A 17,018-nucleotide genomic window follows, 5' to 3' on the forward strand; every position below is an offset into this window, starting at 1 on the left:
CTAAAGCCCCTAAAAACGTGCCAAAATTGGAATCACTGAGGTATAACAATCCCTTCCTCTGTGTGTGTGTGTGTGTGTGTGTGTGTGTGTGTGTGTGTGTGTGTGTGTGTGTGTGAACTCTGTGTGACCTTTGAGATACTGATCTACACTAATCCTTTTGCTATAGCTAAAAGAGAGCATTGGCGAAAAGGACTATGGCATTCTAGGAATTTGGCAGTCATACGCCTATACTGTCACCTGATCATATGAATGTTCACATGAGGTACGCTAGTGTGGTTACAATGTAAGATGTCGTTTACTTGATGTTGTTTACTTGGCAAGATGACACATTTTACACCTACATCATGGATTTCCATCTTCAGCCTGAGAAACTTTAGCTAGTAGTCCCAACAGAATTCCAGAACATGAACGGAAACCATGTAACCACAACAGTGAAAATAATATAGGATATCTCCCCTGAGAAATGTAATCTCATCCAAAATATTTCATTTAGGCAAAAGATACACTATTTTGTTCTCCAATGCTATGAGCAACCATTAACATGGTGAATCAAGGGGTCCAGTAACCCTCCACAATGACAGTCTATTATTCCACCCTACTGTATAATCTCTTATGTCACTTGTCTATTTATCATATAAACCTTGGCATGGAATCTAGCTAGGGTATTTATGCAATAAGTTAGGACATACATTCATACACATTTTATTTGTGCAAGTCTAATCATTAATATAATCTATATGACATATGGGCTAGGCCAGTGTTTCCAAATCCAATCCTCGCATACACCCAACAGCACACATTTTTTTAACATTTCTAATTCACATGCATATAAATTACACACTTGTAAATGTGAAATAGGATTAAGACTGGAAGACTGGAGTTGGCAAACACTGGGCTAGGCTACAGTTTGAATTTGACAAATCAACCAACTCCAAATTTGGAGGAGATTAAGTTTTTTTTTTTTTTTTCCCTGTATTGTACAATCATGTCATCAGTCATACCACCTAAATCGCTTCACACATGAAGTCAGAGAGCAGTCACAAAACGTGTCAGTATCTCAATGTCAACATTATTATTATGCTGACATGCTTTGAGAGCAGCTCTATTCAAATATATGTATGACTACTACACACTGAAATGTAGAGTAAATAAGCTTTTCTGCCTCTCAGTTAATTAAAATTGGCCTTAAATTGGTTTTCACGTATGTTAACTGAATCAAAATCTTTATTTGAGATTCACTTACATTAAACGAGTTGAAATACAGCTTAGCATTTACTCTGTTTCATTATTAAGACAATATAACCCACATAATCCTCCAGTTGTCAAGGGATCTTGGGGTACATATGGTGGCACACTTCGCTCTCTCTCGCTCTCTCTCTCTCTGAGGTCACAATTTACTATGGAATGCAGAGGAGGGGGCTCTAGGTCTGGATAACCGGATCTCCTGAATTCCTTCAAAATGACTTCACTCCTTCTGTTCATTCCGTTAGAAGTCAAAGGTGCTTGGCGGTTATACTTTGATAACTGCAAACATGGGGCAACCAAAAATGACTCATACATGACATTTGTGACAGACAACCTGATAAAAGTGGCCTTAACCTTAAAATCATCTGAGGTGTTATCCTGATGTCCTTGGCTGTTATTTTGTGTCCACATCACAAACCAGAGCCCAGATAGTGTTGTTGTGACGTTATCCTGCCGGTGACTCAATAAAACAAACACAGCTTTCAAATGTTTGTCTCCTCACCAGAGTCGCTTTCAACAGGTCAGACTGAGCCTTTCGCTGAAGTCTAAAGGATACCCACGCTAAAGGGAATCATACTGCCCTGCCACCACAACTCTCAGTGGCGCTGCTTTGAAATGACAACCTCCACCTCTAATCCACCTTAAAACACAGACTCATCACTAACCCTAAATTCTGGCCTCGATCCACACACATTCCCACTGATCACAGACAATCTCTGAATCTCTTTCTCTGGAAGAAATCAAGGGTGGCAAAGTCAGGGAAAGTGTTGGGAAATATTTTGGCGTGTATATAAGCCTGCGTGCATTAGGCATGCATGTGCAAAGAGGGGAGAAAAAAAGGAGGGAAAAACTAAAAGTCAGATCAAGGCTCCACCCAGGGATGAATGATGACTTCCTCCCTCCACTCTCAGGCCATCTGGGTTAGCAAGAGCCCGAGCACGGGCCTGCATCTCTTTGCCTTGGCTGCACTGTTGAGGATTAGGCAACACTAGTGAACATGCCTGAGACCTCTTAAGGATTGTGTAGCGCGCAGTGAGCTCACCGAATGAGAGAGTCCTGGGATGACATCAGCATTCAGCAAGGCAGTAGTGAGGCAGCACCTAAGAACACTAAAGACCGGACTGTGGTGTCAACGAATGGAAGGCAGTGGCTGGGAAGGCAGTGGCTGGGCAACTGGAGGACATTTAAGAGTTATATGGTGGTGTTGTAACGCTCTACATTTCCACAACATTTAAATACCACATGAACTGCACCCTCTCGGGAGACCATGGGTGTTCTAGTCCTACTATGTCATTACAGTCTACAAAACACAGGGGTTTTCTGCTGGCTAGAAATCACAGCCATTCTATTTACGTTAGTTAACCCTGCTGGAACACATACCAGAGATTACAAGTTTTGTGCCTCCAGCATTGCACCCCATTCCAACCCCTCCCCACTGCCTGCAACCCAAGAGCTAGAGGAATTATTTATTTGTTTTGTTAGTACTTCTCGTCACAGTCATTCTTGGGCTGGGAATTGCTAGAGACCTCGCGATACAATATCACAATACTTAGGTGCCAATACGATATGTATTGCGATTTGATAATGTAATTTTATTGCGATTCGATGATTCGAACATATTCGAACATATTGCTCACCAGCAAAGGGACAAGAGAGAGCCATGAGAAAACAAAAAAAGTGCTGAAAACAAATTGGCACCCTATTTTTTTAAAAAGATGGAAAACTCGCTATGAAGAAAAAATATGGGAGTTTTGGTACAGGTACAGCCAACTAGTGCAAAAAGAATATTGCAATATTGTCAAAGCGATGCAATACAATAATATCATCAAAAAGAATATCCCGATATGTAACTAGCTATTTATTTATTTATTATACACAGAGCTCTGTGTGGCTGCTCCTCTGGTCTAGAGTCTTAGCTTGAGGCAACGAGAGGTTTGCTCAAGACAGAAGAGTCCTGCCCATCGCAGTCAGGACATAGTTGAGTAAAAATTGGAAGGACATATTTGGTAAACAAGTCATAAAGTCGGCCAGATAGCCATCCTGCTCTTTAATTTTAGGCTAAACGGATAATCTTCTTTACCTTAGTGGTGGCCAAGGTTAGGGCATTGTCCTGGATAACTCATCATCTCTCTTGATCCACAGATTAACTGAATGAACTCGCTGTCATACTAGACTTAAAACTACTTAACATGCTGGCCTTGTACAGGAAACCTTCCCAGGTTACACTATAGTAAGTCAGTGATAGGAAATGGAGCAGTGTCAAGACATGTGATCAGCTCAACTGTATGACTACATCCTGGTTGAGCAGAGGAGGCAACTTTGCCTTCTTTGACTTTTGCTCAAGGAGCTTACAAACAGCAGGGCAAGAACAGTCCACTGTACCGCAGTTGATTGACAACTCTGGTGGCACAGAAAGCCCTGTGGCGGCAAGTGGCAAAAGCTTAACTTTTTTCGATTCAAGCGGCAGAGGCAAATATGCGGCTGTGTTCCCATGTAGAATTTCCACTTTCCCTCCCTTTGCGTTTCTGCCGCTGTTTGTAACCTGCTTCTTTTACAGCCCATCTTTCCAACCAGTTTTAGTTTACCACAGGGTGAGTGGAGCGGTCATTATGATGACCACACTGAAGAGAGACCACATCCCTTCAGTGTTGTAATTAAGACATGGGAAGAGTCCACCTTAAAAAAAATCCTGAGATGGTGACTAATTTATTACTGAACATGGTTTATTTTGGGGAAAATTTTGTTGAAGTTAATTCAGTCAAAGTAGTTTGTGAAATACGAATAATGATGTATACCCCACTTAAATTTCAGGCAAGAGATGAGGTGCTAGGCCTTCCGGGTGGCGCAGTGGTTAATTAAGGGTGCTGTACTGCAACGCCAGCTGTGCCATCAGAGACCCTGGGTTCGCGCCCAGGCTCTGTCGTAACCGGCCGCGACAGGGAGGTCCGTTGGGCGACGCACAATTGGCCTAGCGTCGTCCGGGTTAGGGAGGGCTTGGTCGGTAGGGATGTCCTTGTCTCATCGCACACCAGCGACTCCTGTGGCGATCCGGGTTGGATGCGCGCTGTGTTAAGAAGCAGTGCGGCTAGGTTGGGTTGTGTATCGGAGGACGCATGACTTTCATTTCAACCTTTGTCTCTCCCGAGCCCGTACGGGAGTTGTAGCGATGAGTAGCTAGTAGCTACTACAACAATTGGACACTACGAAATTGGGGAGAAAAAGGGGTAAAATAAAAAATAAAAAAGAGATGAGGTGCTCTGGGCAGTAATAGCTCAATAGACCCTAGAGACCCTACGATCACAACTATACACCTCCTATATCAACCAGTGTTACACTTAGTGGCCAATTTATTAGGTACACCATCAGGTTCGCTCCTACAGACAGTGAGTGAGTCAAGTGACCATGGCTTGCAAAATAAAGCAGGACAGACAGGCATCGAGGCATTCAGTTACTGTTCAATTGAATGGGCAAAACGAGTGCGAGCCAGAAACGGACGGCATCCTGGGCTTTTCACACACAACAGGGTCTAGGATTTACAGAGAATGGTGCGAAAAAAGTCAGTCAGCAGCAGTCCTGTGGCCAAAAACAGTTAGTTGATGAGAGGTCGAAGGAGAATGGCAAGAATCGTGCAAACTAACAGGCAGGCACAAACAGGTAAATAACAACGCAGTGGTGGTGTGCAGAACGGCATATCGGAATGCCGGGTCCCACTCCTATCAGCTAAAAACAAAAAAGAAGCAGCTCCAGTGAGCCCCCGATCAACAACACTGGGAAATTGAGGAGTGGAAAAACATTGCCTGGTCCGATGAATCCTGGTTCCTGTAATGGTGTGGGGAATGTTTTCCTGGCACACGTTAGGTCCCTTGAGCAATGTTTCCATGCCCCAAAGAATTCAGGCTGTTCTGGAGGCAAAGGGGTGTCCAACCCAGTACTAAATGGGTGTACCTAATAAACGGGACACTGAGTGTATATCAACCAGTGTAGGGGTAACTAAACAACGCTAGACACTATCAGACTAGGCCGATAGGGAGACTCCACAGCTGAATTGAAGAATGAAATAAAGTCTGTTAGATACAAGCTATCAGTTATTATCAACAAGTAACTTAGCTGCCTAGCCTATGCACTGTTGCTTGGTGGTTGTTCATGTCATAGTGCTGATAATACCGTTTAGTTTGGTTCAGGTTTTATCTATAATGCTGACACTCATGCGCAGCACAAAAGACTGCTCTGCAAACCACAAGGACTTGTTCTGCCCTCATGGTCAGCAAGTTGCTGACCTTTCCACTTAAACCGTCTCTGCAAAATGAATGCTTTGAGGTTCAAACTATCAACTGTAATGGAGACCATATCAAAGGCCTCACCTGGTACTTGTAGGAAAGACTTAGATCAAAAAGCATAGGGTTTTCAAAAGTAACTTAAGTGAAATACGAGCAGCCATCTAGGCTAAAATATGACTATTACATTAAATAGTAATACGATTCCCATTTGGGGCTGCCAGCCCATCAATATATATTTTTAAGCGTGTCTTGCACCACAGGGACGCAGTGCATGACATGTGATATAGTCAACTCCCCAGGGTTACTAGCGTGAGCAGTCGGGTTAGTTCATAAACTGTTGTGATGGATTGACTTTAACACACGGGCATACAATTAAGGTGACTGATTAAAAAGGTCTAATGCAAAACAGTAAATGGGGCATGCACATAAATTCCTTTGCATGGCTTTCAACACCCGAACTTATGAGTTGTAAAACTGATTCACTCATAACTAGCATGCGAAAACTATGTAACAATTTACGTAACTTAGTCAAAATGACATTATATTGCAATGGGAAGTCTGTATATCAGTTAACCCTTGAACGTCAAATACCAGGACACAGTTCAGATTAACTTTTCAAAGGAAGTTGGCTCAAAAAAACTCAGAAAATACCTACCAGTTTTTTGTTTTTACTTTCATCCTCTTTTTCTTTCTTTTTATTAGGTTTATTAGGATCCTCTCCACCACTTGCTTGATCCATTTTGAGATTTAGTTCCTGTACAGACTTCAGAAGACTCCTCAAAAGTAAACTCCACCACTCTTGTGAACACTTTCAAAAATACCAGTTAGGTTTCCTCAAAGCCCATGCCATTCAAGTTGGCTTCAAATAAAAATGTTGGTAAAAGTATTCCAAAGTTTGTTCTTATAATTGTATCCAGCTGAGAAGTAAAACACTTTTGCTTGACGAAGAAAGGTGTGGCAGGGTAGCCCTGTATCCATCCAGATGTCCCTTTATCACAGTAGCAACGGTCTCAGTCCAAACCGCAGAGAAATCTGGCGCAAAAAGAACAAATTATATTTTAGAATGTCAATGGCAATCGTTCTCACCTGTGGTGCACAAATGTTTATCTAAAATCACTGTACCGCTCCATGTTGACACCTGCTTTCAGGAATAACCTACTTATTATGCAGGTACCTTTGCTGTGAATAGCGTACATCGTAATACCGTACATCAATGTGTTAAAAACAGCCAGTCAACGGTTTGTTTTAAGAAGAAACAAGATGTTGCCATTTGCTTGCGTGGAATACAGTTAAATAAATGCATTACTGTTACACAAAACAAACTTAGTAGCTGACTATGTAGCATGGATATTAACAATGTAACAACCTAATACAAATGTAGCAGTGTTACTATGATTATATGGAGAGTTTACACTGTCAAGACACATTGTAAACATGCAACATTACTGCCAACAAATCCAAAATATTAATGAAATGTATTTGAAATATCAAACATTTTATAGGATAGGAAAACCACCGTTGCTGCCTAAGCGCTTACTTTAGAAATGCCTTACAAAACGGGGAGCAAATACATTTTATTTGACCTGAATAGCTCCAATAAACTTAATTGACTTGCTGCAGTCGCTTAAAATATGTAAACAATGTAACAATTAAATAAATCTGTCAAAGAGAACTCACAAAATATCATCCCAAGCTTACCATTTCAACCAAACATGAGAGCCAGGCCCACTGTAGTTCTGCTCACCGAACATTCCGATTCGCCCACGGGCCATGTGAGGAAGCAAGGATTCCGTCAGCCATTGGTCACATCAGCGATCACTCGAGGGGTCGCGGTTGCTGGCGTCAACGAGGAGGAGACTATTGTTGAAATTGAGAGGTCAGACTGATTTCACAGCGACTGGATAGGGTTTAAATCATACAAGGCTCGCAGCGGACATAAGGAAATCCAGCAAGCGAGTGTGTACGTTTCTGTTCATCGTGGCATGTTTGTGAGAGACGGATAGCGCGAAAGCGCGAACCGAACACAATAGGTTGCTTATATTTGATATAGCTAAACTACAAATGGAGGCAAACTATGAAATAATATTTTAGACTGATCCAATAGAAATCAAACTCTACTCCACTAACTCAATTTTTTGTAACCTAATTTGGGATCACAACTATAGCTGGATTTGCATGTTTGAATACATGAGATATTTCATATTTAAAAGTCTGATGACAGTCAGACTTATTTTGTCCCATGACAGGAAATTTTAAAGTATCGCGATCATGCATGGTCTGCCTTACAGGAATACAGTTACTGGAGCAGAAAACTGTCCCCCACAGGCCACAGACTGCAGGTGCCATTTTCCCACAGACATCTATTGATGTGCCATTCTGAATCATCCAGTCATTGATTTACAACAGAGTACACACACGATGGAAGCAAATTGAATGGTTGTGTGGCTGTTACTTTGAGATGAGTTCAAATGTATTGGAAATGCATGTATATTTAAATAGGGGCACAAATCAACTTGTTGTGTACAAAGTTTTGCATTTCAGAGCTGCAGCGAAATGCTTATGTTTCTATCACTGGGGCTCCCGAGTGGTGTAGCGGTCTAAGGCACTGCATTTCAGTGGTTGAAATCCAGGCTGCATCACATCCGGCTGTGATTGGGAGTCCCATAGGGCGGTGCACAATTGGCCCAGGGTCGTCCAGTTTTGTCGGGGGTAGGCCGTCATTGTAAATAAGAATTTGTTCTTAACTGGCGTGCCTAGTTAAATAATAATAAGAAGAAGAAGCTCCAACAACACAGCAATACACAAAATTCAAAAGAAGACAAAAAAAGGAACAAGCAATTAAGAGATAACAGAATGAGCAATGTCCAGAATATAAATATGTATGTGAATGGTGTGTACTGTACAGACATTGTGGGCAGAATATGAATAGAAAAGGTGTGTACAGTAGGATGAGCCATGACTAGAATACAGTACAGACACAGTGGTAAAACATTATGTAAACATTATGAAAGTGACCAGTGTTCAATGTCAATGTACAGTTGATGTCGTAAGTTTAAATTAACTTAGGTTGGAGTCATTAAAACTCGATTTCAACCACTCCACAAATTTCTTGTTAACAAACTATATTTTTGGCAAGTCGGTTAGGACATCTACTTTGTGCATGACACATGTCATTTTTGTTAACAGTTGTTTACAGAGAGATTATTTCACTTGTAATTCATTGTATCACAATTCCAGTGGGTCAGAAGTTTACATACACTAAGTTGACTGTGCCTTAAAACAGCATGGAAAATTCCAGAAAATTATGTCATGGCTTTAGAAGCTTCTGACAGGATAATTGACATAATTTGAGTCAATTGGCGGTGTACCTGTGGATGTATTTCAAGGCCTACCTTCAAACTCAGTGCCTCTTTGCTTGACATCATGGGAAAATCTAAATAAATCAGCCAAGACCTCAGAAAAAAGATTGTAGACCTCCAGAAGTCTGGTTCCTTGGGAGCAATTTCCAAATGCCTGAAGGTACCACGTTCATCTGTACAAACAATGGTCTCAATTATAAACACCATGGGACCACGCAGCCGTCATACCGCTCAAGAAGGAGATGCATTCTGTCTCCTAGAGATTAACATACTTTGGTGCGAAAGTGCAAATCAATACCAGAACAACAGCAAAAGACCTTGTGAAGATGCTGGAGGAAACAGGTACAAATGTATCTATATCCAAAGTAAAACAAGTCCTATAGCGACATGACCTGAAAGGCCGCTCAGCAAGGAAGATGCCACTGCTCCAAAACCCCCATAAAAAGACAGACTACGGTTTGCAACTGCACATGGGGACAAAGATCATACTTTTTGGAGAAATGTCCTCTGGTCTGATGAAACAAAAATAGAGCTGTTTGGCCATAATGACTATCGTTATGTTTGGAGGAAAAGGGGGAGGCTTGCAAGCCGAAGAACAGCATCCCAACTGTGAAGCACAGGGGTGGCAGCATCATGTTGTGGGGGTGCTTTGCTGCAGGAGGGACTGGTGCACTTCACAAAATAGATGGCATCACGAGGAATGGAAAAGTATGTGGATATATTGAAGCAACATCTCAAGACACCAGTTAGTTAAGGAAGTTAATGCTTGTTCGCAAATGGGTCTTCCAAATGGACAATGACCCCAAGAATTCTTCAAAAGTTGTGGCAAAATGGCTTTAGGACAACAAAGTCAAGATATTGGAGTGGCCATCACAAAGCCCTGACCTCAATCCCATAGAACATTTGTGGGCAGAACTGAAAAAGCGTGTGTGAGCAAGGAGGCCTACAAGCCTGACTCGGTTACACCAGCTCTGTCAGGAGGAATGGGACAAAATTCACCCAACTTATTGTGGGAGGCTTATGGAAGGCTACCCGAAACGTTTGACCCAAGTTAAACAATTTGAAGGTAATGCTACCAAATACTAATTGAGTGTATGTAAACTTCTGACCCACTGGGAATGTAATGACATTTTTTTAAACTATTGATGTCCTGGAGGACAGACAAGTTGTAAGTTCGTCAATCAAAATACAACACAGGCAAATATAGACTCAAGTCGGCACTATGTGTTCTATTCACAAAATGTGTGGTGGTCCCCTTTTGAAGAACTGTGCAAGAGCCAAAGTAGGCCCACTGCTGTTTCTAGAATGAGTGCCCTTGTGTTCACCAGCATTATTATTGTTTTGTTTTTTGTATGTGTGTGTGTGTGTTGGGGGGGCGGTATGCACAGGGCACCATCTGGATGTTCTTGGTGTGATAAGCCTGCTCTGTTTGTACACCAGGGTCTTGTTCAGTGGGTGGAAACGTTTTAAAATAGAGAGACACAAGGAGGGAACCATCTGATCCTATCCAATAAGAAGAATGATTAAAGAAGACTGACTTATTGAACATTTCCCAGGGCTGAAGGTCCAATTCTCTCGCCTGAATCCAGGGGCAGGACTTGGGCAGGAAGCTACCAACGCTGCCTCTTCCGCCCTAACTGTTGCTGTCCCAGCTGTTAGCCTGTGTGGGAGGGGACGACACCATCACTAGCAGATAGGCAGACACTCTGGGGTGGGTGACAGATCAGACTCCCATTGTTTAGAAAGAGTGTGTGTACACTAAGCTCATTATCATATTTAATTGCTTACACTGTAAGCCTTTGTTGGTGTTGTCAGGGATTTTGGCCAACAGCTAGCATAGACTGATCACATAGACAGATCTCTCCCAGTTTCAAGTTTCTTTAAAGTGGCACTCCAGTCTCCTTTTCACCTCATTTGACACCCGATTTACTTAAAAAGGCACATTTCAATAGGTGGTCCAGTAAAAAATCTAATAAAAATATCACTGGAGGACGTCTTTAAGGATGTGTACTTGGTCTTCATTTCAATTAAATACACATTGTGTTTAAGTAGCAGGCCTAAATAGACCAGAAATGTAAAGCAGTGAGCTTTTCCAACAATTACATCTGTGTGGTGGTGTGTAAGCATCAGGAAGATTAGACTGTGTACACAATCTTACTGAAGATGCATGGGTATTGCTAAATATTGGTTATTGAGTGTTTACCAATCAGAGTTTGAAAAAAAAGGATAGACCAAGTGTATTTTCCATTGTATCTTCAGTAACTATGTTTATAATGAGATAAAAGGAATATAATTTTATACCCTGAATTATTTAAAAAAACTTTTTTCAATTGAAAGTAACTACCATTCACTGTGTGAGCAATGAGCAGCACTGTAGACGTGATCCAAGTACCACTTTTCTATAATTTCTATGCGATCTTCGCTATATGAGCCACATTACAATTTCCACCATATGGGTTAACACTATTGGTGCAATGCGTAGAGTATCTGCCTTTCATGCCAAAAACCCAGGTTCACTTCCCTATCCCTCCATTCACTATATTGGTGTCAGAAGTGGGATGGTGGTCATGAGGCCATTGAGAATGCACCGCTGGGGCTGCGATAGGTCTACACATGGAGACCTGCCTTACCGTTCAGAGGGGACAGTGTAGCGATCCTCACTAAATAAACCACGTTACAATTCCCATCAATTGGGTTAACCTTTCATGCCAGCAACCCAGGTTTACTTCCCTGGTGCTACAATAGAGAAACATTTATTCTATTTGAATTTTAAATAAAGCTTAGTTGAAACCAGGATTTTGGCTAACTTCTAAACAACTAGCATACACTGTGTGAGCAGCCATATGGGCCTGCTCCAAGTAGGATTTCCAAGACTGACGGGATGGGACAGACGGTTTGGAATGAATGGAGCACAGGCACTCCTGTCACTCAAAGTCCTGACCGTGGAAGATGAATGACCCGTGTCCAGTTGTCCACTTAACCTCCAGGCTTTTTTGAAGACACCTCTGTCTGTCCAGAGTTCAGCCAGGCTGCTAATCACACACTGGGGCTTGGAATGGGTCAGTAGTCTAGTGTGGTTATACTGTATGTTGTTCAATTATTTACTCTTCAGTACGTATGCAGATTAAGTTTACATTTGCATTTGCCTAGTATATTTAGTTTAGTAGTCTAAGTGTGTGTACTGTATACAGAACCAATAAATAGAGAGCCAGTGTTAATTAGCACTCTTGCACGGACTTTCCACATGTTGTTGTGTTACAACCTTCATCATTGTTCTACACAAAAATCCCGTTGTGTCAAAGTGAAGACTAAATTCTATAACATGCTACAAATGAATTCAAAATGAAAAACTGAAATTCCCTGGTAAGCGTAATATGCAGCATTCACTTTGTCCAAATGTTTGTGTTACAACCTGGAATTAAAATGAATTTAATAGGGATTTTTTTGTGACTGTTCAACACAAATAATCTATAATAAATTCGAAGTGAAAAGAAAATGTTAGACATTTTTACAAATTAATATAATTTCCTGGTTAGATAAATATTAACCCCGAGTCAATAATTGTAACTATATCAAGCTATAACTTTTTGGGATTAGTGATTAATCCTGCAGTTTTAAAACTTCGATTTAGCCTGTGATCAAACAATGTACAATTTAACATGAAATACGAATTGGAAATGAAAGAAAGAGTGGACTAGACGCTCTGAAATTCAGAGACTTTCAAATAGGAACACAACGTTTCTTTAGTGGCCATTCAATGGTTGTGTGTTTCTCTAGAATACATAATCTCCCATTCACAAATAAAGACATTACCTGTAAATATCTACAGTACTATAATGGGGTTTTGGGCCGCAGCTGTCCCAAAGCACTGTACTAGGTCATTTTATTTCACCATCTGTCTCAACTGTACTCATATCACACCAAGTTATTTCAATGGAAAGTTTAAATCAAAAACAAGTTGATAAATTTAACCGCTGAATCACAGATTTTGACATTCTAAGAGGTGCTGCAGCACTCTGTGGTCAGAGTGAAATACTGGTGTGAGAATGCTCTGCCCTTTGGTTTCCAGGCTTGAACAAACTATAGAAAGGAGCTACTGTATCTTTAACTCCAATTTGATTCAATAGACTACATGATACGCATGCAGAATCATATCAGAATCATGCAAAAGTAGTCAGACCCTTGGATTTCTTTACATTTTATTGTTTTACAAAGTGGGATTAAAATGTGTTTTTATTTTTTTTTGTCCACAATCTACACAAAATACTCTAATGTCAAAGTAAAAGAAACCTTACATTTAAAGATAAATATCAATTCAAGAACTAAAATAGCCATTGCATAAGTTTTCAGCTTCCTGAGTCAATACATGTTAGAAACATCTTTGGCATCGATTTAAACTGTGAGTCTTCGAGGGTAAGTCTATAAGAGCTTTGCATACCTGGATTGTCCAATATTTGCCCATTATTCTTTTCAAAATTCTTAAAGCTCTGTCAAGATGTTGGCGATCATGGCTAGACAGCAATTTTCAAGCCTTGCCATGTATTTTGAAGCAGATAATTCACAACTGTAACTTGGCAACTTGGCAAGATATTCAATGTTGGATTTTTTTATTGGTACACATCTACCTGCTGCACCTCTTTTTGAGGCTTTCGAAAAGCTCCCTGGTCTTTGTAGTTTAATCTGTGCATGAAATTCAATACTTTGCCTGAAGGACCGTACAGGAGTGGAGGCTGCTGAGGGGAGAACGGCTCATAATAATGGCTGGAACGGAGCGAATGGAGTCAAACACATGGAAACCATGTTTGATGCATTTAATTCCATTACACTTATTCCGATCCAGCACTACCATGAGCCCATCCTCCCCAATTAAGGTGCCACCAACCTCCTGTGCCATACAGATGTATGTATGGGAGACAGAGGAAGGGCTAATCATTCAGTCCATGTAACTTCTTATGAGATTTGTTAAGCCAAATTACTTCTGAGCTAACATAGGCTTGCATAAACAAAGGGTCTGAATACTTCTGGAACGACTATTTTAGTTATACATTTTTTTAAATCTTAATTAAAAAATACATATTTTTCTTCCACTTTGACATGAGTATTTGTGTAGATTGTTGACAAAAAAAATTACAATTAAATCAATTTTAATCCCACAAAATGTCAAAGGAATCCAAGGGGTCTGAAAACGTTTTCAAGGCATTGTATATGTGGTGTACATTACACAAAGAGTACACTGTTAACAGCTTGTTGAGCAAGAAGCCGTGCATTTAGAAAGTATTCACACCCCTTGACTTTTTCAAAATGTTGTGGTTTTACAGCCTGAATTTAAAATTGATGACAGTAAGATTTTATGTCACTGGCCTACACACAATACCTCATAATGTCAAAGTTGAATTATGTTTTTAGAAATGAATTAAAAATGAAAATCTGAAATGACTTAATTCAATATGTATTCAACCTCTTATGGCAAGCCTAATTAAGTTCAGTAGTCGAAATCTGCTTAAGAAGTCATATTATTTGCATGGGTTCACTGTGTGCAAGTGTGTTTAACATGATTTTTTTATTACTACCGCATCTCTGTACCCCACACATCCAGATAATTGTAAGGTCCCTCAGGTGAGCAGTGAATTTCAAACACAGATTCAACCACAAAGACCAAGGAGGTTTTCCAATGCCTCGCAAAGAAGGGCACATATTGGTAGATGGGGAAAAATCTAAAAAATAGCAGACATTTAATTTACCTTTAAGCATGATGAAGTTAATAAGGTACAGGTGTTCTTAACTCAGTTGCCGGAGAGGAATAAAACCACTCAGGAATTTCACCATGAGGCCAATGGGGACTTCAAAACAGTTACAGTGTTTAATGGCTATCAAAGGAGAAAACTGAGGATGGGATCAACAACATTTAAGTTACTCCATAATACTAACCTACTTGACAGAATGAAAAGGAAGCCTATACAGAATAAAACTATTCCAAAACATGCATACTGTTTGCAATTAGGCACTAAAGTAAAACTGCAGAAAATGTCTAAAAGAAATTATGTCCTGAATACAAAGCATCATGTTTGGGGCAAATCCAACATAACACATCACTGAGTACCACTTCATATTTTCAAGCATGGTGGTGGCTGCATCATGTTATGGGTATGCTGGTCATCAGCAAGGATGATAGAAGACCAGCATCCCGGAGTCGCCTCTTCACTGTTGATGTTGAGACGGGTGTTTTGCGGGTACTATTTAATGAAGCTGCTAGTTGAGGACTTGTCTGTTTCTCAAACTAGACACTCTTGTGTACTTGTCCTCTTGCTCAGATGTGCACCGGGGCCTCCCACTCCTCTTTCTATTCCGGTTAGAGACAGTTTGCGCTGTTCTGTGAAGGGAATAGTACACAGCGTTGTACCAGATCTTCAGTTTCTTGGCAATTTCCCACATGGAATAGCCTTCATTTCTCAGAACAAGAACAGACTGACGAGTTTCAGAAGAAAGTTCTTTGTTTCTGGCCATTTTGAGCCTGTAATCGAACACACAAATGCTGATGCTCCAGATACTCAACTAGTCTAAAGGCCAGTTTTATTGCTTCTTTAATCAGCACACAGTTTTCAGCTGTGCTAACATAATTGCAAAATGTTTTTCTAATGATCAATTAGAATTCTTATTTTCAATGATGGCCTAGGAACAGTGGGTTAACAGATTTGTACCTTGTCAGCTTAGTAGTTTGAACTTGCAACCTTCTGGTTGCTAGTCCACCGCTCTAACCACAAGGCTACCCTGCCGCCCCAGGGCCTCTGTAGATATTCCATAAAAAAATATGCTGTTTCCAGCTACAGTAGTCATTTACAACATTAACAATGTCTACACTGTATTTCTGATCAATTTGCTGTAATTTTAATGGACAAAAAATAAGCTTTTCTTTATAAAAAAAGGGCATTTCTAAGTGACCCCAAACTTTTGAATGGTGGTAGTGTTGAGACAACATTGAATGTTCCTGAGTGGCTTAGTTACAGTTTTGACTTTTCTGCTTGAAAACCTATGACAAGACTTGGGAAAAAAATATTGTACAGTACAGCACAAATATGCAAAGTTCCTAGAGATTTACCCAGAAAGACACACAGCTGTAATCTCTGCCAAAGCTGATTCTAACTTGTGTTGATTCAAGGGTGTGAATACTTATGTAAATTAGATTTCTGTATTTAATCTTCATTACATTTGCTAAAATGTCTAAAAACATGTTTTCACTGTCATTATATTGTATTGTGTGCATACAACCCTCCCAGATTTCATTCCCCTTGGACACACACTCGGTTTGGAACCCTACTTTGTCCTGTTTATTTTCATCCATCTCTTGGTAGCACTGGATGCATCAGAGTCAACATCCGCTTGCCATGTCTATAATTAAATAACTGGTGCTGCGCTGGATGCTAGCTGGATACTGGACATCACTCTCCCATGAGTCAGTGGGCCCGTTTTAACTACACTCCTGTGGGCCTGAAACTGATTTCAATGCTCTGTTTATCCAGCTTCACAGTGCCCTGTCGGATTATTTCCTGTGGCTGGCAATGAAAGGGCTTCCATTTTTTCAAGGATGACACTTTGGTTCACTCAAAACCATGACAAATCTTTCTGAATTGTTTAGATTCTGCAGCAGAGAGAGCACCATTCGGATCGTCCCAGGTGTGTGACCATTGTTTCAGTAGAAGTGGACAGAGGAAAGTTGGGCGTTAACTTATGAAGCTGGATTCTGTCAATCAATGCACCTTATGTAGGTTTGACATCGCTATACACATATACTAGGTGTAGGTCAGAGTTGGACATTCAATCTTTATATTTGTTGTATGGCCAGAGCATGATAATGAGTCATTGATGTAAAAACGGACGCTTAAAAGTGCCTCTGAAACTATTATTCTGAATATGACTTCTTGTAATATTTTCTAATAATTTGCATTCATGCAATGAAAGTTCAATTTCGACTCATTGCACTCATTATGCACTGACATGCCTTCCCAGTTACCCGGCATCATAGGGGTTGTAGAGAGTAAGCACTGTGTTTATACCTGAGAGATGAAAGGGAAATTACTAGTCAATTATTCATTGCCCTCCCGCTGTACAGCAAGGCAGGTCCGGCTCTGACTCTTGCCTG

At 40.6% G+C, this 17,018-nt stretch overlaps 1 protein-coding gene across 7 annotated transcripts in view; it reads right to left on the minus strand.

Moving 5' to 3' along the window:
* Positions 1-7,260, minus strand: part of LOC139391116 (protein diaphanous homolog 2-like) — a 637,381-nt gene extending 630,121 nt beyond the window's left edge. For 3 of the 7 annotated variants that reach the window (XM_071138654.1, XM_071138655.1, XM_071138650.1), the window contains exons 1-2: positions 7,221-7,252; positions 6,178-6,554 (exon numbers count right to left, since the gene is read on the minus strand). In XM_071138654.1, the coding sequence (XP_070994755.1) occupies positions 6,178-6,261 (84 nt within the window). In that variant the 5' untranslated portion in view covers positions 6,262-6,554; positions 7,221-7,252. Of the gene's footprint in view, positions 1-6,177; positions 6,555-7,220 lie in introns of all 7 variants that reach the window. The other 4 variants (XM_071138656.1, XM_071138651.1, XM_071138657.1 and 1 more) reach the window with 2 other exon arrangements.
* Positions 7,261-17,018: the final 9,758 nt, after the last annotated feature.

The sequence above is a fragment of the Oncorhynchus clarkii genome, chromosome 31 (assembly GCF_045791955.1).
Source record: "Oncorhynchus clarkii lewisi isolate Uvic-CL-2024 chromosome 31, UVic_Ocla_1.0, whole genome shotgun sequence".
Taxonomy (NCBI): domain Eukaryota; kingdom Metazoa; phylum Chordata; class Actinopteri; order Salmoniformes; family Salmonidae; genus Oncorhynchus; species Oncorhynchus clarkii.